The sequence below is a fragment of the Equus caballus genome, chromosome 13 (assembly GCF_041296265.1).
Source record: "Equus caballus isolate H_3958 breed thoroughbred chromosome 13, TB-T2T, whole genome shotgun sequence".
Lineage (NCBI taxonomy): Eukaryota > Metazoa > Chordata > Mammalia > Perissodactyla > Equidae > Equus > Equus caballus.
Genome location: NC_091696.1, coordinates 7,848,276 through 7,871,986, shown reverse-complemented (window position 1 = coordinate 7,871,986; position 23,711 = coordinate 7,848,276). Strand labels below are relative to the sequence as shown.

At 44.5% G+C, this 23,711-nt stretch overlaps 2 protein-coding genes and 1 long non-coding RNA gene across 13 annotated transcripts in view; 1 reads left to right on the top strand and 2 right to left on the bottom strand.

The window, feature by feature from the left end:
• ZSCAN25 (zinc finger and SCAN domain containing 25) overlaps positions 1 to 23,711 on the bottom strand; it is a 58,436-nt gene that overhangs the window by 21,577 nt on the left and 13,148 nt on the right. For 2 of the 11 annotated variants that reach the window (XM_070231656.1, XM_070231652.1), the window contains exon 1: positions 28 to 163. Coding sequence is in view for 2 of the 11 variants with exons in the window: in XM_023616795.2 (XP_023472563.2) it covers positions 28 to 87 (60 nt within the window). In the remaining 9 variants the exon portion in view is untranslated. Of the gene's footprint in view, positions 1 to 27; positions 230 to 458; positions 1,260 to 1,562; positions 1,712 to 7,245; positions 7,456 to 23,711 lie in introns of those variants that run through there. The other 9 variants (XM_070231653.1, XM_023616796.2, XM_023616795.2 and 6 more) reach the window with 9 other exon arrangements.
• On the top strand, positions 171 to 23,030 carry LOC138917095 (uncharacterized). Its single transcript, XR_011424583.1, has 2 exons — positions 171 to 534; positions 19,346 to 23,030. It is a non-coding gene; the product is annotated as an uncharacterized lncRNA (long non-coding RNA).
• On the bottom strand, positions 7,149 to 16,204 carry TMEM225B (transmembrane protein 225B). Its single transcript, XM_070232564.1, is given in 4 exon segments — positions 7,149 to 7,455; positions 14,070 to 14,405; positions 15,998 to 16,105; positions 16,108 to 16,204. Coding segments are annotated over 4 exon segments (714 nt in total). The 3' UTR covers positions 7,149 to 7,282.

The following is a 23,711-nucleotide window of genomic DNA, read 5'->3' as shown; positions in this document are numbered from 1 at the left end:
TGATCGCACTACGGCGCAAATATTTACCAATGTGTCTCCGTCTACCAGGTTCCCCGAAGGCAAGAAAGGTCCGCGATCATTTTTCATCCCTGGCACTTGACAGACAGAAGGCGTCCCGTAACTGCTCTTTAAACGAGCGTGTCACGCCTCGCTCTAAAAGGACTACTTTCACTTTTCAGAGCTCCGCCTCGGTTCAAGGTCTCGGGTTCGTGGAGCCCCCCGCGTTAAGCCACCCCTGGCCGCGCGGGATCGGCCTCGCTCCACCCTGAGCCGACCGCGGAGCGGACCCCCGCGCCCGACCCGCAAGGCCTCGGCGCCGCGGGAGGCAGCTCCGAGGAGACGCGCCGCCCGCAGCGTCAGCCCCGCCGCCGCCGAGGCCCGCAGCGGCACCACAGCTCGGCCCCCGCGCCCGTCCACCTCCACCCCGCCGCCCCGCCCGGCCCCAACCGGACTCTCACCCGCGGCCCCACACGCGCGCCGAGCTGGCCCGCGCCCTCGGCGGACCGGAAGTGGGCTGCGAACACTGTCAGACAGGTGCGTAAGGAAGGGGGTCCCTTCCGTTTCCTCTCTAGGACTCTCGGAGGTCGATCGTCTCGATGGTCGCTGGTCCCCGTGGCTAACTCGTCTCCTGGAGGCTCAGGCCCCTCTGCGCCTCCTTTCCTTTGCACCCGCTTTCTCTCTGTGGGAAGGACACGGTGCCTCCTTCGGAGCTTTGGAGTCCAGTCGTTCAACACGTGTTTATTCCGCGCCTGCGGTATTTTATGCGAGGTGTGGGGGCCGGGGGTGACAGAGGGAAGCACCGAGGATTATAAATTCACATAAAAGAGGCCACGACCCCCGGGTAGTGAGGGGAGGGGCGGGGTAGTCAGGGAAGGCTTCCTGGAGGAGCCGCAACCTGAGCTCAGATTTGAAGGGTGGACCAGTGAGGTAAGTGTCCCCAGCAGAGGGAGCACGAGGTGCCCAGCGAGGGGTGGGAATGACGGCATTCCCACACCATCGGAGCCGCTAGAGCAGAAGGCTAAACTAGGTAATTCGGAGGGTAAGCCGAAGGCAGTGGGAAGCCGCGGGAAGGAATAGATTTTAGAAAAGACGGTACTGAGAAACAAACCTGCGAAAGAGACTGAGCGAGAGAGGAGGAGGGTGGGGAGATGAGAAGACGGACTGTGGGGCTAAATAATGCAATCCAGGAGAGAAAGGACCAGACGGAACGGAGGCAGTCCGTGAGACTGGAGGTTGCAAGGAGGGTGTAGATGTGAAACCTATTTGGGAAGCAACATAGGCAAGGTTTGAACACTGATTGCATCTGGAGGATGAGAGAGAAGATGGAATAATTTACTAAATGACCAAGTCCACATCTCATATCAAAAAAACGGACTTTGAAAAAGTAGACCACTTGTTGGTCATCTGGAAAGAGAGAACACTGGGTCCATACCTTATACCACATGCGGGGGCAAAATCCAGCTGGGCTCACAGGGTCTCATTCTTTTATATTACAAATTATATTATCAATCCCTTCTGGAAATAGTGTCGGATATCCTCCTCATCCACTCACATGCACTCACCTCCAAGAGGGATGAGACAACCTTGTCATCCAGGGCCAAGAAACTGCCTGACTGGCTCAGACAATCTGTCTTGGAAGACTGAACTATATCTAGTGACATCAAAAACCAGTCTTCGGCTTGCCATGGAGAGACACAGAGAGGAGGGCATTCTGGAAAAGGCAGAAGGAGACTGGATCAGATGACAGGTCTCCAGGTCAGCCTTGGCCAGGAGAAAGGGGCTCCTCTGAATTGGGAAGAAAAGAATCAAAGATGGGTGATGGTGTAGGTCAGAGCTCTGCAAACTTTCTCTGTGAAGGGCCAGATAGTAACCATCCTAGGCTTTGCACGACACATAGTGTGTCGCATACTCCTCTTCATTTTCACAATCCTTTAAAAGGTAAAAACCATTTTTAGCTCACAGCCAGGGCTGGATTTGACACAAGGGCTGTAGTTTGCTCACCCCTCATGTAGATTATTTTAAAGTTATTCTAGAGAGAAGTTTAAGGAGTTCATTCTTGGCCTCTTTTCTCAGTGATATTATCTGGTGAGAGTACAAGAGATGATGATAGGCTTGGAGCTTAAATAATGGGGTTAAGATTGGAATATCTGGGGGGCTGGCCCCATGGCCTAGTGGTTAAGTTTGTGCGCTCCGCTTCAGCCCCCCAGGGTTTTGCTGGTTCAGATCCTGGGCGTGGACACGGCACCACTCATCTGGTCATGTTGAGGCAGCATCCCACATAGCACAACTAGAAGAACCCACAACTAAAAAGATACAACTAGGTACTGAGGGGATTTGGGGAGAAAAAGCAAAAAAAAAAGAAGAAGATTGGCAACAGTTGTTAGCTCAGGTGCCAATCTTAAAAAAAACAAAAATTGGAATATCTATTGTGAGGAATGATGTAGGAAAAATTTGTAGGGTGCATGGAAAGATTGTCAAGCCACACTGAATACTCAAGTGAGACTGAAAACAAAACAACTGAGAGAATCAATCCATACAGTTGTTTGTGCAATCTAGGGGCAGATCTGCAGAAAACAAACAGCTGAGTTAAACCAATATTGATTATTATGAGAGAATGCCAAGGGGACGGAAATGAGGGCCGTAGTGGGAGAATGTTGTATTGAGTGACCACAGAGTCCAAACTGAGCAGAGAGGAGGGCTGGAAACCAACAAGGAGGCCTGAGGAGTCAGAGGTTAGCATGAGGCCATGAAGCAGGTTTCAGGAATTTTTCCAGAAATGCTATAGGCAAACTAAGCATAAAATGCATATCCTTTTTGTTTTCCAAAGCAGAACCATGCTGTATTTTGTTCTGCACTTTGTTTTTATACACTAAACAATATCTTTCCATGTCTACACATACTGATCTACCTCATTCTTTTTACCAGCTGCACAGTATTCCACTGCATGTATTTCCCATGATTTATGAAGCTTATTGGTGGACATTGAGGTTGTTTCCAACATTAGGATTTACCAGAAATCTGGAATGAACATTGTTATACATAATTCCTTGTGCACCTTTTGCAAATGAACCTAAAGGATGAATTCCTGTACATGGAATTGTTGGCTCTAAAAGTTATCCATGCATTTTGAATTTGGTCAGCTGTTGCCAAATTATCCTACAAAGAGCCTGCACCAATTTCCACTCCCTCAAATAGTGGGGGATAATGTTCATTTCTCCACAATCTCATCAACACTGGATCTCATCAAACTTTTTCATCTTTGTAATCTGACAAGTGAAATAAATAGTGACCTATTTTTATTTGCATATCTTAATTATGAGTAAAGTCAACTATTATTCATAAGCTACTTACTTATATTTCTTTTCCTATGAATGGGCTTTTTTTATCTTTTCCTCTGTTTCTGTTAATTTTAATATGAATGTTTTATTTCATACGAATTTTTGAATAGGTAACACATTTACATGATTCAAGAATCAATATCATATAAAAAGTTACACACAGAATTATTGCTCCTGCCTTTGCCCACTCCACCACCCCATTCCCTAATCTACCCCCATCTCTAAAGATTTATTAGTTTATTGTATAGTTTTCAAGTATTTATTTGCAGATACTAATATTCATATATTTTCTCCTGTCTTCTCCCCCTTTCTTACACAAAAGGAAGTACACTGATACCTTGTTTTTTATCATGTGATATGTCTTCAAAAATATTCCATATCAGTACATAGATATCTGTCTCATTTTCTCTTTTATTTTTTTTGGAGGAAGATTAGCCCTGAGCTAACATCTGCCGCCAATCCTCCCTTTTTTGCTGAGGAAGACTGGCCCTGAGCTAACATCCACACCCATCTTCCTCTACTTTATATGTGGGACACCTACCACAGCATGGCTTGTCAAGCGTGCCATGTCCGCACCTAGGATCCGAACTGGCGAACCCTGGGCCACTGAAGTGGAACGTGCGAACCTAACTGCTGCGCCACTGGGCCGGCCCCTCATTTTCTTTTAAGCTGGTGTAGATGTAACACAATTGATTTAATATGTCCCCTATTGATGGACATTTGACTTGCTCCTAATCATTTATTATTACAAATGCTGCAGCAATTAATAACCCTGCACCTATATCATTTTTAAATATGTGTGCAGGTGTATCTGTTGGATAAATTCTTAAACTGAGAATGTTGATTTAAAGTATTAACACTTTTGTAGTTTTGCAGACATTGCCAGATTCCCCTCAATATGGATTATATCATTTTTCAGTTCTATTTGCAACATATGACAGTGTCTGTTTCCCCACAGCTTAGCCAACAGAATGTGTTGCATCCAACTTTTGACTTTTGCAGATCTCAAATGGAGAAATGACATTTCAGTAGCGTTTTCTCCAGTTTTTGAAATTTTGCATTTCTTTTATTCTAATTTCTTTAACATATTAACAATAGTTTAATAATAGTTATTTTAAAGTTTGTGTTTGCTAACCCCAATATTTGAATCATCATTGCATCTGCTTAGCTATTGGTTATTTTTTTCTCTTCAGTCACATTTTTGCATGTCTAGTAATTTTGCATTGTATGCCAGTATTTGTGCACAAAGAAAGTACAGAGGCTCCAGGCCTTCCATGATAGGGCAGTGCTTTGTTCCAGAGTGTCTATTCCAGTAAAAAACAAAGCACTGCCCCATGGTAGAAGTTGAGCATCTTGCATCAATTTTCCCAAGTAAATGTTACTCCTTTCCAGTAGGTTCCTTTTCAATAGAAAGGAACTTTATTTCAATCAGTTTTCTCGAATTTTAGTTTTAAATATTTGTTCTGTTCCTTTATTTCAGTTTTCTGCCTCAGGGACTCCAATTTTATACATGGTGGAACTCCTTTACCTGTCTTTTATAGCTTTCACTCTCTCTAATCCTTTTCATTTCTTTATTTCATTTTTTGCACATTTATTATTCTTATCCTTTATACCTCTTACTGTTCTGGTATCTATTCTCTCTGGTGCTTCTTGTAATTTAGTCTTCTAAGTCTTGTAATTTAGTCTTTTAGTCTTCTTTAGACTTTTTCCAGCTCTTTCTTGAATTTGATCAGTTCCCATTTTATATCCGCCCGTTATCTGGCCCTCACTTTCTGGGGTCAGGATGTTTCTTCTCTAAGTTCCTATAATTCTGATTTGTGGGATTTATTTTTCCTAGCTGCAATTGCTTCATTAACTTTTTAAATTTATCTTGGAATGTTGGATTATAATTTTCCTCCACATTGTGGCAACCATTTTCTGCTGAGTTTTCTTCATATCCAGACTTTTGCTTCTCTTTCTGCTTTTTCTTATAACACCTTTGTACTGATATTGCTGTTTTACTCTTCTACTTGAATGAGTTTGACTTTCCTGGCCCAGCTGTTTGCAGGAGGATACTGTGGAAGGGGCGTCAGGTAAGCGGAACGATCCCACCCTCTCAGTGTGAGTGCTCTTCCTTCCACTGCTACGCTGAGGGATACTTCAATATATAGTTCCCCACTTGGCCAGGATTCCTCTGACCCTTATATCCTAACTGGGTTCAGAAGGCTTGTACTACCACTTACTTACTTATGTTCTCCACCAGTCAATTCTATCAAATGATATTATTATCTGCCTTCCAAGGTGATCTTTCTTTTACAAGTGGTGCCTTCTTACATCTTTCCCTTTATAGGTTTCCAGGCATGTTCCATGCCTTCTCTGCCTCTCCAACACACATGCCCCATCATGTTTCCTCACTGTCCTGTCCATGGCCATTCCTTCTCAGGGTGGGTCCTCCTCAGACACCTGAAGGTTAATAATTGCTCATGATTTTCGGAATTCGCCACCACTATATGTTCTCCGACTCACCCCACCGTGCCCACCATGTTAATCTCCCAGTTGTGGCTTCCCATCCTGGTTCTGCAGGTTTAGGGTGGTGTGGGCCACAGTTACCTATTTTAGAGGTTGAAGATTTTCTCTATCCTTAGTTTCACTGACAATTATAGTTCCTATATAGTTTTTGTTTTTAGGTGGAAAAGTGAGAAGACCGGAACTAAGCTGTCACCATATTCCTATAAGAAACTCTCAAGACACCTTTTGAAGGGAATGTAATAAGAAACTAAAAATAATCTAACTAAAACACTTATTGGCTGTTTTTAAAGTGTATATCTCTTAGTTTTTCTGCTTGAGTCTGAGCCTCTGGAGAACAGGAAGTGGTTCTGATACCTCTGTGTACCCCATGGTGCACTGCACAAGGTCAGCCTTTGATGAACACTGTTTAATGGTCACAACAGAGCCCGCTTGACTCTAGCCGTGTCCATCACATCTCCTCTCCAGAAAGACATACACGGCTCCCTACAGGGAGCTGGTTTTTGAAGTTGCACTGCTTAAGTTCTAAGAGCTTTTTCCACATATGTGTTCTTTAGAGGGAGACGTGGGGAGGCATTATTACTTGGTATCATTGAGATGAAGAGTGGATATGAAGCCAGCAGAGGGCTTGGGTCAATTTCTAGCCTCCCCACTGCCCCAAAGCATTTGTACTTTCCAGCTATACTCATCCTAACTGGGAGGCTGAGTGCTCACCAGTCTGTAAGCACCATCAGGGCTGTGAAGGGGAGCACTTTAGAGGTGCCCTCAAGAGGCCTCTGGCTCGAGTGAAAGGATGGAATGCCGATGTGTTGACTGGCTAACTTGCCTATGCTTTCCTCAGAGGCATAAACTCACTAGGCTCAGACTTCCAGACCTAGGAGCTCAATCTTGGGCAAGCTTTCACCTTTAACCACTCCCAACCCTTCCCTCCAACACGTGCTTCAGGAAAGTTTCCTGTACTGAGTCATGCTTTTGTTTAGGGACATCGCTTTTTCTTTTTAATATCACTAACTCAAACACCCTCTGTTGTCGTTATATTCTGTTCAGTTTTTGTTTTACAAAAGCTCACTTCACTTGATCATTTTGTAATATTCCTACCTTCCCTCCTGCCCTCCAGGCTGCTTTGGGGTTTTGGGGGGTGGTTTTTGTTGTTGTTGGTTTTTTTTTTGGTATGGATTAATGGGCAATATTCCTCCTTTTACTGAAAACACCTGCAAAAATAAACCACTCAGGAAGCTCAGAAGAATTAAAAAATCTTTTATCAAATTTCAAATATGAGCAAGATAGAATCCCTGTGAGTATGAGGGAGTGGAGGGTTGATCTGACACCCAAGAAGCTCATCAGAAGCAGCAGAGACTGGCGGACAAGGGGGAGCCACATACACCTACACACATATACTCACACAGCTTGACGAAGCGTAGAGGACTGACTACCCTGGGCTACACAATTGTTTCTTCCTTCAGCAAAGTCTCCTTTTGTATTGAGCTCAGTTATCCTCCCAAACTCTCCAGATTTACCAGGTGCAGGATCCCTTCGGTCTCCTCAATATTCTGGGAAATGGGCAACAAATGGCAGCCAAGGCAGGCTGATTCTTGAAAGAGGCAGATGGCACCTAGGTAACAGCAAAAGTTTGGGTCGGGTTAGAGAGTGCTGAGCTCCATGCCCTAGGGGTCAGGAACTCTCTCGTCTACTGCGACTCCCTCTGAGCTATACCTATCCTCCCTAGTTCTCCCCTCCAACCTGGAGTATTACAGAGACAGAAGGAAAGACAGAATGCATCAAAAGACCAGGTACACAAATAGATGGGTAAAATCACAGAACCATGGCCAGTGCTAGAAGGCATCTTAGCAACTGTCTAACCATTAATAGGTAAGAAAACAAGGTTTAAGAGAAGAAGGTGAAACACAACACCCAGGTCTCTTGATGCCCAACTCAAGAAGCAAAAGAAAGGGAAAAGGGAATCAATATTCATAAGAAATAACGCATATATCTTGAGTGAATAATAAATGCTGTATTAAGGATAAGACTATGATAAAGGACAACTTCTGTTTTCAGCATTATGGCAGACTAAATACTCTCCCACTAAAAACAGCAAAAATTCTAAATAAAATATTTCTTTAGAAACAAATTTTTTAATGCAATGCCAAGCTGGCGTCAGAGTAAGATATTCTCAAAAGCCAAAACCATAGTGAAAACAGGAATCTAAAGAGTTAAGCAAGCCCACAATTAGCCTTCACCTCGGAGATATACACTCAGCCCAGGTGATCTGATTTTCCATTCTGTTGGCCATCTGGGGCACAAAAAGTAGGAGAAAAAGCCCAGGGCCTGAGAAGATGGGGAATTTAATAAGAGTCTGCCACGTAAAGCTGGAACTTCAAAGTTACCTGTATTGACTGAGAATTTGTAAACACAGGCTAGCTATTATGTGGGTCTAAAGCTAAATTCACAATGCCTATGTATTTTGTTTGTGATCCTAGGCTAGTTGTACACCCAAACACCAAGCAGAAGCAAATGCAAATCCACTTTGTTTTTAATTGGGCTACTATTGGTTTACAAAATTATATGTCTCACGTGTACGACACTATAATTTGACTTCTGTATACACTACAGTGTTCTCACCACCAAAATCTAGTTTCCATCCATCACCATACAATTGACCCTCTTTACCCATATTATCCTTCCCCTACCCACTTCACCACTGGTAACCACTTATCTGTTCTCTGTATATATGTGTTTGTTGTTGTTGTTTTATCTTCTACGTGTGAATGAAATAATAATATGAAATTCGTATATGACTTTCTATTTCTGACTTATTTAGCTTATACCCTCAAGATTCACTCAAGTTGTCGCAAACGGCACGATTTTGTCTTTCATTATGGCTGAGTAGTATTCCCTTGTATATATATACCACATCTTCTTTATCCATTCATCTGTCAATGGGCACTTAGGTTGTTCCAATATCTTGGTTATTGTAAATAATGCTGCAATGAACATAGGGGTGCATATATCTTTTCGAGTTAGTGTTTTCATATTCTTCAGATAAATACCCAAAAGTGGAATAGCTGGATCATATGGTAGTTCTATTCTTAATTTTGGAGGAATCTCCATATTGTTTTCCATAATGTCTCCACCAATTTGCATTGCCATTGCAGCAGTGTACGAGGGTTCCCTTTTCTCCAGATCCTCTCCAACACTTGTCATTTCTTATATTTTTGATAATAGCCATTCCAACAACTGTGAGGTATCTCACTGTGGTTTTGATTTGCGTTTCCCTAATAATTAGTAATGTTGAACATCTTTTCATGTGTCTGTTGGCCATCTGTATGTCTTCTTTGGAAAAATGTCTATTCCGATTCTCTGCCCATTTTTTAATTGGGTTGTTTGCTTTTTTGTTGTTGAGTTATATGAGTTCTTTATATATTTTGGAATATTAACCCCTTATCGGATATATGATTGCAAATAACTTCTCCCATTTGTTGGTTGTCTTTTCATTTTGTTGATGGTTTCCTTTGCCAAGCAGAAGCTTTTAGTTTGATATAGTCTTATTTATTTTTGCTTTTGTTTCCCTTGCCTGAGGAGACATATCCAAAAACATACTGCTAAGACTGATGTCAAAGAGCATACTACCTATGCTTTCTTCTAGGAGTTTTCTTCTAGGTCTTATACTCAAGTCTTTAATTCATTTTGAGTTAATTTCTGTGTAAGATAGTGGTCTAGTTTCATTCTTTTACATGTGGCTGGCCAGTTTCCCAACACCATTTATTGAAGAGACTTTCCTTTCTCCATTGTATGTTCTTGGCAGGCACCTCCACCACATCCAGGGTCCCACAGCAGGGGAAGGAGGAAGCTGGTGGAGGAGCCAGGGTTGCAGGCACCTTCACCACATCTGGAGTTGTTGGGTTTGCAGGCACCACTGCTACACCGGGGAGCAGGGGGGTGGCCTAGAGTCACAGGCATTACTGTGGCTAGGGATCACAGGCCCCACTGCAGCTGTTGCCTGTTTCCCTGTGGCCACAGGCACTGCTGTGGCTGGGAAGCTGGAGTCCTGTGTGCTGCCTCTGCTGTTGCCACCAGGTTCCCTGGGGCTGCAGGCTCAGCTACCATGGCCAGGGGGCCAGGATTGCAGGCACTGCCTCCACTGTTCCCCCAGTTCCACCTCCTTTGTGTGTTCCAACCCACCCACCTTCAGATGTACAGATATGTAGATCTCTCCAGCATCCTAGTGTTTGGGCAGAGGAGCTATTGTTGAGTTATGGATATTTTACTAGATGTAGATTGAAGGGGAGAGACAAAGGGAGCATCTCACATCTCCATGATGCTGACATCACTCTCCCAAATCCTTTTGTGAGGAAACACTTTAAATACAGGCCTCAAAAAGCTTCCACCAAAAAAATTCCAAGGAAAATGCATCCACAGTCAAACACATACCAAAAAACACAAAACATACCAAGAAATAAGACACCACAAGTGAGAGCCTACAGAAACAGCAGTGGATAGAGTCAGACCTGCAAATAATTAGGTTGTTAAACTTATAAGACCAGAATGCAAGGGAAGTATGTTTAACATTATAATAAAACAATATTTAGAGAATAGGTTAAAATATAAGTAAGGATAAAGAGGGTATAAAATATGATAAGATTTAGGAGAAATACAACTTCTAGTTAAATTGAAATAAAAACTTAATAGATAGGTTAATTAGCAGATCAGACACAGCTAAAAAGTGAATGGATGAAATTGAAGATACATCTAAGTAAGTTATTCAGAATGCAGCCCAGAAAGACAAAGAGATGGAAAATATGAAAGAGAAATCAAGAGACATGCAGGATGGGGTAACAAGATCTAACAGATGTCTTCCTGGAGTCCCAAAAAGGAAAGAAAATTGGGAGAAGATAAAAGCGTTCTAGAAATTCTGAAAGACACCACTCCTCAGATTCAGTTCACGCAACAAACCATAACACAAATATACATACCCTTCAAAATACCAAAGAAAGTCTGAGAGAAAAGAAAGATTTCCTCAAAAAGAGTGATATTTTTACAGAGCCAACTTCTCAACAACAATGGAGGTGGGAAAATAACAGAATAATATCTTGAATGCTGGGAGGACAACCGTCAACTTAAAAACGTGTGTCCAAGCAAAACTAACTTTAACGAACAAAAATGAAAGAAAGATAATTTCACACAAACAAGATATGAGAGAGTGTATCTCTGTTGACCCTCATTAAAAAGTATTATAAAGGATGTATTTCGGGCAGAAGGATACTGACCTTAGACAGAAAGTCTGAGAAGCTTTGAGAAGCAACTAAATTGCAAAATATGTGGTAAATTTAAACAAACAAATATTAAATGCATAAAATAATAATAATGCCAAATGTGTAGAATTTTTTTAAAAACTAGAAGAAACTGAGACATTGGACAAAACAGCATATAACTTAGGAGGGCAGGAGGTCCTTGTATTATTTCTGAGGAGACTAAATATGATGATTAACTTTCAACTTTGTTAAGTAAGCATGTTAAAATGTCAAGAGTAACAACTACACAAACACAAGTAGACCATATAATTTTCAAAATAAAGAGGGGGGAAATGTAATGAGAATTATATACATAAAATTCAATCAATCCAAAGCAAGGCAAGAGAGGTGGGGGGTTTGGCAGCAGAAAAAACAACTGAAAGCACAAATTAAGGTGGTAGGAAAAATTCAAATATATCATTAGTCACAATATATGTAAGTCAACTAAATGCTCATCTAAAAGACAAAGATTATAAAGCTAGAGGGAAAAAAATCATAAGCAATTTATGAGAGATGTCCAAAACATGAAGACAGAGAAAGGTTTAAAGTAAAAAAGTTTAAAGTAAAAGAGTTTAAAGTAAAAAAGTTTAAAGTAAAAGATTAAAAGATCTAATAGGCAAATACTAACCTAAAAAATGTATAAGTAGCTATAGTGATATCAGATAAAACAGATTTTATGGCAAAAAGCATTACTAGAAATAAAAAGGATCACAGCATAATGATAAAATTTCAAAATGATAAAAATTTCAGTTCACTAGTAAAATATAACAATTCTAAATCAAGATTTAAACAATATAATAAATAAGCTTGATCTAATGATTATAGGTAAAAGGTTGCATTGAACATGAAACATGAAAATGGACCTCAAAGTAGGCTATAAAGCAAGTCTCAAGAAATCTGAAAATATTAGGATTACATAGACCATGATCTATCATCAAACTGATATTACATTAAAATTATTAACACAAAGATACAATAAAAATTCTATGCTTGGGAATTTAAAAGTATACTTTAAAATAATTCATGGATCAAAGAAGAAATCATAAGGAAAATCGGAAAATATTTTAAATAGAACAATAACATAAAATATTATACATCAAAATGGGAGACGCAAATAAAGCAATTCTTTGAGGGTAATTAAAGCTTTAAATGCCTGCTCAGGAAACAAGATATAATTGATGAGTTTAGATCTTGATTTAACAAATTGGAAAAGGAATAGCAGCATAAATGCAAAAAAGTAGTAGAGAGGGAAGTTCAAAATAAGAAGCAAAAATTAAATAGGAAATAAACATAAAATATGAAGGTTCAAGAAAGCTAAAAGCTGGTTCTTTGAAAAGACTAAAAAAGTGATAAACCTCTGACAAAATTGGTAATGAAAAAAGAGAAAATTCAGTATGAAAAAAGTACATAACTAACAGATGCAGCACAAATTAAAAAATTAAAAAAGAAACTATTTTGAGTAACTTTATGTCAATAAATTTTAAAACTGATAAAATGTATAAATTTATAGAAATATATAAATTACTAAAACTGACTCAAGAAGATACAAAAATACCTGAATAGTCCTATAATCATTAAAAAAAACTGAATCATGAGCTTAAAATTCTCCCTTAGAAAAATACCGTGATTCTTTTACAGGCAAGCTTAGTTATACAACTAAACACTTAAGGTGGTAAACATGAATAAAGCTTAGTTCCTCATATCAACATGGAAGAATCTCAAGGTTATAATGTTGATAAAATATAGCAAATTCCAGAAGAATAAATAAAGTATGATTGTACAAAGTTTTAAAGCATGAAAAACTAAATAATATATTGTTTAAGGATATTTATATGTGTAGTAAATATGATTAACATAACTTTCAGAATAATTGGTTCTTGAAAGGAGAGAAGAGGATGAGATCAGGAAAAGCTACATGGTTGAGGGGTGAAGACTTCAAAGATACTTAATGTTCCACCATATTTCATTAATTTTGACAAGTCAATTTTTTTCACATTTTAACATCTCTGAGATGAGGCTGTGTCTTACAAGAATTATACTTGGCATCAACTTTTCTTTCTTAGTGGTACATAAAATAAGGGAGTAACTTACAAACAATGGATTTGACGAAATAAGGCTAATTCTTAAACTATATGGTGGAAATACGGGTGTACAGTTTATTTTTAACTAGTTGTTTCTTAAGGATATATTATAAATACTTTTTATATATTCAATGTATAATAAAAATCAAGTTAAAATAGATTATGATCATGGGTCAGGTTAATATAATGGGAAGAAGTTAGGGGTAGGGACAAAATCAGAGAAGATTAAGAGCTTAGATGGTCATGGTATGTAAAGATAAAAGGGGTACTCTTGCTCTCCTCCTGTGGTTCCTGCCTTTGCTCCAGCCTTCCTCAGATTTAACCAAACAGAGCCATGTGGCCCACAGCCTGTGTGACTCCTGCATGGAGGCTCCTTTGTCCTGCCCACAACGCTTGCCCTCTCTGAGCCACTGCACAAGCCTATCTCACCCTGCTCCCCAACTCGTCTCAAAGCCCATCTGCCTCACTTCCCAGGGGCCGGTAATCAGAAATCCCTTTCCTGGGTACCCTCTGTGTCCGTGCCCTGGGCTGACTCCAGGTGGGCCGTCTGGGTGTGACGTTTCAATGAAACTCAACCTGGTCTTCCCATGCTGAGTGTTCCACCTCCTCCATCTGATGGGAGCCTCCCAGGGTAGGGCCTTGCTCAGCCTCCCAAAGTCAAAAGGTTCCAAACGGCAGAGATGGTCTCTTCCATTCATTCAGACAAGAAATATTTATATTTTGCTTATATTATATATTTCTATTATAATTCTTGTGGTAGAGTCTATGATAATCACTGGGATAGAGATTACGGTAAAAAGACTCCCAGACCAATGACCCCAAGCCAACATGGTAAGGGCTGTGCTAGAAGCAGGTACAGAGCAACTGAGAAGCCCTAAAGGAGAGGCATAGTAAATCCTGAGGGGTGGGTATGGGGGCGGGCTGCTTCACAGAGAAGGCAACAGAGGAGAGGGGCCCTAAAAATTCTCTCGCTCCTGACATCACAGAGACCATCACAGATTCCCTGCCTTTGGACTCCTCCCCAAGGCTTGCCTGCAGTTCCACACCTGTGAGGAAGCTGAGGAAGGCTGACACAAAGTTGTGCTTCCGGGTCCTTAGAAAGAGCTGAGCAGCAAAGGACCACATGCTGAAGGTGGTGAGGAAAGACAAGACAACTGCAGACAGCAGAAAGAAGCGGCCAAGGACGATGTACACTGAAGGGCACCCTGACCCACAAGGGCAGAGCCCCACAGAGCCTGGGCACAGACGGCCTCTGGAGCTCTGCCACCCTCGGATCCTAAAGCCTGGCCTGGGACCAAGGCTCCGACCCTGACACTTTGCCACCAGGAATGTTCTGGGCCCACCATTTTGTTCCCAACAACATGGAAGTAAATGAAAAAAAATTAGATGGACAATTTCAGATACTGAAATCACTAATTCTCAACAAATATTATTATGTGAATCTGGTTGTATCAAATCATGTGGGGAAACCATGCATCTGTCATCCACTTAGGAAAAACGGTGGTTTTAATAAACAACAGAAAATGAAACTCTCATGATAAAACTTGTTGCCTGTGGAAATGTGAAGAATCACATCTGTATTGGTTACACTGAAATAAGTCACCCATGGAAAATCAGAACTTTGTAAGGTCAAGATGTTCTGAACTCTGTGGGGAACCCCCACACTCCTATTTAATCATCCTGGTGAATAGAGTGAAACAGACAGACCCAAAATAGCAAAGCCAGAGTCTTGAAGACAGGGTGATTCATTCTCCTACTGTTGGCATGATTCAGACCCACATTAAAATGAGTTAGATTACCCTCCAAAGCATGCAGAGATGGACAGCTAGGGGTAGGATAAAGTAATAAAGGTGTGCTGAAGACCCAGATATCCTAGAATCTACCTTGGGTTAAACCAGTGGTTCTCAACTGATATTTGACAATGCCAAGAGGTAATTTTGGTTGTCACAACTGGGGTGGAGTGGGGGGGGGGGGAGGTTCTACTGTCATCTAGTAGGTAGAAGAGAGTAGAGGTGCTATTAACCATCCTGCAAGAAACAGGAGAGCCCCACAACAAAGATTATCTGGCCCAAAATGTCAGTCGTGCCAAGGTTGAGGAACCCCGGATCAAAGAGCTCACACAGTCTGGCCCATCTTCCCCCAGGTGGCCTCTCCTCTCCTATTACCAGGAGATAGCACCAAAGTCTCCCAGGGTCACCTCTTTTCCAAGACAGACATCCTCATGACCTCCCCAATTTCCTTGTAAAACATGGTCTTGAGAGTCAGTGCCTTCACAGTCTACTGAACTCATATATTTGTGCACATTCCCATGAAAATGTGGTACCCAGGCCTGAGCACATTATCTGCAGAGCTGCCACCCACAGCTGGACAGGTGTGTGGCCGACAGACAAGTAGGGGCTGAAATCCAGCCTGCACTCTGCTAACCAGGAGCTGTACCCATCCAAAAGGGTGCTGTCTATCTAGGCTAAGGGCAGCCCTGAGAGATGGTGGAGCCTCAAAGAGTAGGCCGGGACCTTCCCCCATCCTAGGTGGAACCACTCCTACCCTAGAAATAAACTGTGTTGCTGACACATGTGCTCCTGACTCTAGTGGTCAGCCTGACATTATTAACCTCTTCCCAGTTGCCTACTTTCCTCTAACGCCAAGAGAGTGGAGGCTCAGAGAAAATGCCCTTAAAGGCTTGTTAAATTTTGTCCTCTCTGCCCCAACCAGTCCTCTGTCACTCCCCAGTCCCCACACAGGCCCCATCTCCCTCTCCCTAGTCCCTGCCTCCATCTCTCCTTACCAGATAAGGGTCAAAGCTTCCAGCATTTGATGTGGAGGCAGTTCTCAAACAGGCCCCTGGAAAACACTTCACGGGACTCCTCGTTCACCAGCCGCACCCAAAAAGGGAGATGAAGACCACCAGCATGAGCAGGTAGCCCAGGGAGGTCAAGGCTGGGGCTGTGGCCCACATGAATCCCTTCATGTCCTTGTCCTCTAAAGTCAGCATCACCTGTGCAAGGGAAAGTAAGAGTGAGAGATGGGGCATCTATTCCGAATTCTCACGCAGCACAGGGCGAGGGAGATGACGCCTGCAGAAATGTTAGCACATCAGTGACACTCCGTAAATGTTTGTTTCTTTGCCTCGATAAACTCTACAGCCTTCACACCTCTTCGGTGGGCGTAAAAAGTGCATAACAGATTTTCTGCCACTAACTCAGGGGATGATCTTGGGCACGTGGGGTCCCTTCTCTGAGATCCAATTTCTGCCTCTGTAAGATGAAGAGGATAGACTGGGCCATGCCCAAGACCTCTTCCAGCACTAAAGTTCTAACAGGTCATTCTGTAAACACTCACCCACTGGCCACAGAAGAACCTCTCCACCACCCTCTCTTGCAGTCAGTTATTTGCCTTTTGAGATTTCAGAATGAGGACCGGGGCAGATATTAAGGCCAGGGTCTGAAGTACCTTTACTCAGTGACTGGCCTTCTTGCCTCAGGACCCGGGTTTTAGATGGACAGAGGTCCACCTGGCTGGGAGGAGCCCTCCGCTGAAAATGAGCAGATGATGTGCAAATAGAAAGTTTTACAAATAGTTTTAGAGTTTCACAGAGCCTCCTGAAGCCCTAGGTACCCTCTGGGCCCAGAGGCCAAGGCCTTCAGTGAAGGATCCCTCACATCTTCTCCTTCACTACCATCTGTCATTAAGATGTCTTCCTTTGAATGAACACCTGCGACGTGGAAGATAAGTGCTGGCTGCACTTGGCTTTAGAAGCCTGGGACTGTTGTCCCAGCTTTATCCCTTGCTAGCTATGTAACCTTGGAGAACTTGCTGAAACTCTCAGGAGCTTGGGTCCCCGATGTGGGAAAGGGAGGCTGTGACACCTGCCCAGTGAGGTCAGTAGGAGGGCCAAATGAAATCATGCATACCAAGGGGTCAAGCATAGTGCTTGGGGCTCAGGTGCTTGGTTAAAGTTGGAGGATGAGGGGAGTAGATTTCTCTTAAAATTCAAATATCCCTGTGGGAAAAGGGGTTAGTGGCCATTCACAACCTAAGACCGGATTTATTCCACAGTCTGTTTTCCTCACTGCCTTTGCGAGCCTGGCAGCCCTAAGGAATGAGTTTTCCTGAGGTGGAGAGAGGCAAGGTGGGAAGGAGAGGAGGTGATTGGGAGCCTGGGGTGCTGCAGGGAGGGCGGGCCTGGTTGGGAGGCATCCAGATGCCTGTGATGGCACTGTGATGACCCTGGCCACCTGGTAGTACAGAAGGGGGACATCAGGAGGTGAGAGATGTGACAAGGGAGGTGAGGGGCACCCTAAGACAGCAGTCCTTTTCAAGTCATGCCCAAAGGCAGGCCTGGAGACTCCCGCCTAAGCAGGGCCATGCCTGGCAGTACCAAGGTTTCAAGCTGTGCATGGTGAGTGTGGAAGACAAGGCCCTCAGTGTAAGGGCACTTCTTTCTGCTCTCCACACCCTATGCAAACACCTGTGCTCAGTGCCCGGGCACCCAGCCCTCTCTATGGCCCCAAGGTAGATCCCTTCACTTCAGCTATTGACCACTACCGCAGAACAAGCTAATGGCAGAGGGCAGAGGTGTGGGTGCCCTCCCGCATCTCCCACCCAAATATGCTGTTTATAAATGGACAAACAACTTGCCTCTTTGCATGCTGTTAGAGTGCTTTGGAAATGTTCTAAGGTGCTTTCTCCTCCTTTCTGTCATTCACTAGTTTCTCTCCTTCCCACCTGAAAATTTTTATCCTTCCCTTTCTCCAAAGCACCCCTTTCGATCTTCTATCCACTTTCCAGGCTGTATGGACAAGCCACCTGAACTTTACTGCTTCGCTTTCCTTTACTCTAAAATGATGAAGTCCGTTGGACCAGAGCATTGAGCTTAAACCTAGCGCTAAGACTCTCCGAGTAGGAGTCATGGCTACTTCTTGACCCTTGTCCTCTGGATGAGATGGAGTACCCTGGACATTTTGGTCTGAACCCTTTCCTGTTCCCCCACTGAACCTCAACTTGTCCAAAACCAACCTTAATGTCTTCCCGACCTCAATCATTCTCTCTACCACCCAAACTCTAGCCTGGAGCTCATGCTGGTTTCTCCTTTGTCCCCCATTTGCATCTCATCAGCCTTCCTCATCCTCTCAGTTTTCCTTTTATAAAGTTCCCCAAGCACCCACCCTTCCTGACTCCGCCCTGGCCATGACTCCCTCAGCTCCTGGAACACAGCAGTCATCCCCAAACACCTCCAGCCTCCTTGCCTGGGTTCCATCCCAGGGGGTGCCCTCTCTGCTCCTCCAAGCCTTTTAAATCCCACCTCTCCTGCAAAGTTCAGCTTGGTCCTGTCCACTCCATGCAGCCCTCCCAGCCACCAACCATTATCCATTCCCTCCACAAAAATTAATTGTGCACTTCCTGGACGCCCCATGCCCAGGTCAGGCCAATGGAGGGGATTCAGCGATGAAAAAAGGACAGGAACTCCAGGCTCTTGGCAACTACTGGGGAGAGAGACACATAAACATGTCACATGGTACAGTGCTTTCCTCTCCCCTGACTGGTGTTACTGTGGGGCCAGGCATGCCCCAGTGCACCACGGCCTGTCTGTCCCCGGGGCCTGGCTGCTCTCCAGTGAGGAGGACTGGGTCCCCTCTGGGGATAGGCCGGGGCCCTGCATGGCACAGCCCTCAGCGCTGGTACGGGACGACTGTGCCCCAGAGATATGCAATTTTGGGGACACATTCATATAGGCCAGATTCAAAGGACCACAGACATGTCAATATCAAAGGGGATTTGTAGATCCCTATGTACTGATAAGGAAACCTAGCTGGAGAGAAGGATCACCTGTCTGGATCCCACAGTCCATCAGAGCGGGGATAGGGACCAGCATCCTGCATGGATGCCCCTCCCACCTCACCGGCTGCCCACAGCTAGCGGTTCAGTCGCTGATTCCCAAATCTGGACTTAGTGGAACCAGCGAATTTTTTCTAACAGTTGTGTTCATGTGGATGTGTGAGAAAGGCAGAGAGAATGGGGGAACACAGGACTGCCAACTCTTTATTTTGTCAAAGGCATCCAAGACAAAACAACTGTCATCTACTATCACCGATTGTTTTAATTATTATTATTTACTTGTTTTTAATTATTTTAGAAAGGACCTATGACCCTGGAAAGTAGAAGAGCTGCAGACTCCGTGGAGCCTGGACCTGCATCTGAGAACCACAGGCCCGGGTGGAGCTTCCTCTATCCGGGGGCCCCTCAGACCTGAGCCCCCTGCGGCAGCCTGAATGCAGCCCTGTCACCTGTCCAGGCCCTGCGCACCCCTGGGACAGCTGGGAACCATACTGGGCAATGGAAGAGCCGGCGACATAAAGCGCATCCTGGGCTGGAATGGGGAAGAGACTGGAAGGCACCGTCTGGGCCGCGGGGAGCCTCACTCCCCTTTCCCACCAGGAATTTGTGGCTCCTTGGGCTGCAAACTGACCTAGGAGGTTTGGTCAGAGGTTCCTTCCTGCTGACTGCCGCCCCCCTCGGCCCTTCCTTGGCCCCAAAGCCACAGTGACATTTTCCAGACCCAGAGACAGGCACGCCCCTGGCCATCTACCCCCAGACCCCGCCCTGCTAGTCCCAAGGGCTCCTCGGTTACTTCGGGCCTTGGGATGTGGGGGCTTCTCCACGCCTTCTCCCTCCGGACCGTGCAGCCACCTCGGCTCATTCCCTCACTGGTCACCCCTCCCTCCGCCGGGGTCTCCCAGTCTCCCGGGCAGAGCTTCGCTCCCCGCCGGCCCCCTGCGGCGGGGCGAGCCCCCGGCCCCTAGTCCGCACCTTTGGCCGGCGGTCCTGTCCAGAGCTTCCGTTGCCCCCGGGGACCGGCCCGGGGATGCTCCGTTTCCTGGCACAGCCCACCGAGCCTTTGGGGCCGCGGAGGAGGGCGGGGACTCACCCTTCGGCACAGCAGCCCCGTTGCTCATCCGATGCGGGAACCCGGCTTCAGCCTCGGGGTCTTTGACGGTCCAGGCCCCGCTCAGCCGGGCGCGGAACGGGGTAGGGGTGGAGCAATCTGGAGTTGGCCGGATCTGAATTCGAATTCCAGCTCTGCTATTACCAGCGAGGTGACTTTGGGTAATTTACTTGGGTGTCAGTTTTCTCATCTGTGAAACGGGAATGATAGTAGTCTTTCCTCCTGTTGGATGGCTGAAAGGGTCCAACAAGAAGCGCCTGGACAAGACTTCTCCATTGATCCTGCATGGAGATAGCGCTACACAAACGGGGCCTGGAAGAAGCCCTGAGTCTCCCTGCCTCCCCAAGACCCTGCTGGTTCACTCCCTGCCCCCAAGACCCTCACTCCCAGGCTCTCCCATCGCTTGTCCTGAGCACGCGCTCCAGTCTCCTTCAGGCCTCCCTTTCGTTCATCTTCCCTTCTCTGCCCTCCTGTAACAAGGCTGTCTGCCCCTCTCACCACTCGGGCGTGTTTTAAACTCTTCAAAGGAGGCGGGGCACTCCATGGAGACAGAACTGGCTTCCCGCTGTGGGCATCTGGGTTGGGGGGTTGGTTCTAGTGGCAAGAGCGGCCACACTTGGGGCTGGGTAAGTCACCAGCCCCCTTGCTTTGGGTCTATGCTCACCAAGGAAATGCATTTATAACTCCTAAGATTTTAAAAAGCCAGAACCATGGCTGGCACCTCCTCACACCTCCCCACTAGCCCGTACATATTCAAAGACAACAGGATGGGATGAGAGTGCATGGACCACTAATTTATCTACTCACCTATCCTGAGAGGCACGTGACAGGCCTTGTGCTATTCAGATTCTGTCATAAGGTTCAGAACCCAGTTTGTAAGGTGCTCAGGCAAGAGAGGGCCTTGATTGGCATAGCTGGGGCAGAGCAGAGGTATAGCTGGCAGGGACTGGAGCCAGGCCAGGAAGACCCCTGGACAACTCCTCTCTGGCCTGATCTCAAAGACATAATTTTGATCTCCTCCACCCAATAGGCTTTCATTCTCCAGGTGGTAGGGGAAGTAGTCAACTTCCAGACTCACATCCTCACATTAGGGAAAAAGAATGTTTTCCTCACCCTATTCCTACCACAGTTGGTTCAGAATTTCCCGGGGAAGCATTCTGATTGGCTCAGCTTGAGTCACGTGCTCATTCTACCTGGCCAAAGAAGATGAGCTGGCTGTGCCCCATAGAAGCCAGACAGGTAGGGTCATCTAAGAAGCCAGCATCTGGACCACATATTTGGAGGAAGGTAGGGAGGACTTTCTTAAACGAAGGGGGATAGTGTTCTCAGAAGGGAGAAATTATGGCTGACCATGACAGCATTTTCATATGTGTTCATATAATACTTTTAAATGTCATTGCACAGCAAATCCAAATGACAGGCATTATTATCTCCACATTGCAGATGAAGAGACTGAGACTCAGGTGAACAACCTGCCCAAACGATCATGGATGGTTGCTAAAAACCTCAGGGTAGAGGAAAAGATTCTTCACGTGGTGCTGGAGTTGATCATCCTTGCAAATTACTTACTAATTGCAAAAGGGAAACGTGTCTTCACACAGGAGAGATCTGGCAGTCACTACCTTAAACAGGTGAACAAATGGCGCTACTTAGAGTGGAATGATCTGGCATGTGCCTCCTGAGGTGACACAGCTTGAAGGAGACATCACCTGTGAGGTATTCTTGCCAAAATGTTTAATCAAGCCTCTAAACCTCATTCCAATTTAGAGGGAATACAGGGGGTTGAGAAGAAAGTTAAATACCACCACAAGAAAACAGGGAAATAAATTCTGTGGAAAATTCTAAAGGATAACTGTTCTTGACTCCTCCAAAAGTCAAGGCCCTACCAGAAAAAGAAAAAAAAAGTGGAGGAACTGTTCTAGATTAAAAGAAACTAAAGAGACACAAAGCCAAATGCAATGATGCAATGTGACCTTTGTTTTTTTCTGATTTGAACTAGAATAGCTATAAAACACATTCTTGGGGAAACTTGGAAAAATTTGAATATGGACTTCATTTTAGATAGTATTATGGAATTAAATTCTTTTTCTTAGGGATCTTAATAGTATTGTGATTATGTAGGAGAATAACCTTACTCTTAGGAGAAGCATGCCATAGTACTTAGGGGTGAAGGTTATATATGAGCTTACTTTCAAATGATGTCAGAAAAAATGTCCATAGATAGATAGATAGAAAGCATATATGGAAAAACCGTTACTAATTGTTCATCTAAGTGGAGGATATATAGGGTGTTCATTATACTGTTCTTTCAACTTTTCTGTATATTGAAATCTTTCAGATAAAAAGTTGGAAAAAATAAAAAGAGAACTTGCCTAAGAACACACACAGCTGGAACCTAAACTCAGGTCTATCATTCAGCCACTCAGTATCTGACAGATAGGATGCTAGGGGCACACAGGCCCTGCCTCATGGAGCTTGCAGTCTATCACAGAAGATAGGAAACTGAATAAATCTTTTTTTTTTTTTAATGTGATCAGAGCACAAAGGAATTATAGCATGCCATGGGAATCACACAGCAAGAACAGTGCAGTTCAAGGGAAGACCTGCCAAGGAGGCACCATTTAGACAGAATCTCATTCCTGAAAGGGAATTGCATCATGCAGAGGTTTTCACCTGCTTTGCAGCAACAAACACTGTACATCAAGCACACACACATGCGCACGCATGTGCACACATGGAGCAGCAGTCTCACTCGCCTTCATTATGTGCAGTGCGCACGGATGTTTTCTATTCTATCCAGTCCTTCCTACTTTTCTCTTTTACCCTTAGTGCTGGTAGCAACATACTATGATAAATAAATTTTATGACCCACTAATGGCTTTTTATCTACATTTGAAAAATACTGCCTTCAAGGATCTGACAAAATTCAAAATGACTGGGAGAAGAGTGGCCACAAGAGGACTGGAGAAGTCAGTGGGCAGAGCTGGGATGTGAGGGTCTTGTAGGATTTAATCCTGAGGGCTGTGAGGGCCTTTGGTGAGATTAAAGCAGTCACATTTGAGCGCCAGTGCCAAAACTCACCTTCCTCCTCCTGTCTCCCACTTTGACCAAAGACTCCTACCTCTTCAACCAGAGCCCATGAAGTGCCTCTCACCCGGTGGGGCTGAAGGCTGTGTACAGGTAGGGCTAGGGACTGCCAGGCCAGCCCCTCCTACGACTGGAAATTTTGGAATGTGTGCATAGTTTAGGTTATATCCTCCTCCGTAAGCATTTTCATATTTTTCCAGATCTAGAGTAGAGGGACAGGCAAGGAAAGAGGGAAATGCCTGCTGGAAAAGGGGGTGGAGTGCCCCTGAGCTAGGGCTGAAGTCTACAGTTCTGACTTCCCCCATGCTCTGTGCATCCTTGGTCCAGAGCTCCAAAGGGAAAACCCAAAAGGCCCAAACCATAGATTTACTGTATAACAGAACCGGGAAATGAGCAGGCCCCTGCTCCCAGCTACTCAGGGAATCTACCCAACAGCTGGCTCCAACCCCAATGCAAGGGTCCCCTCCCA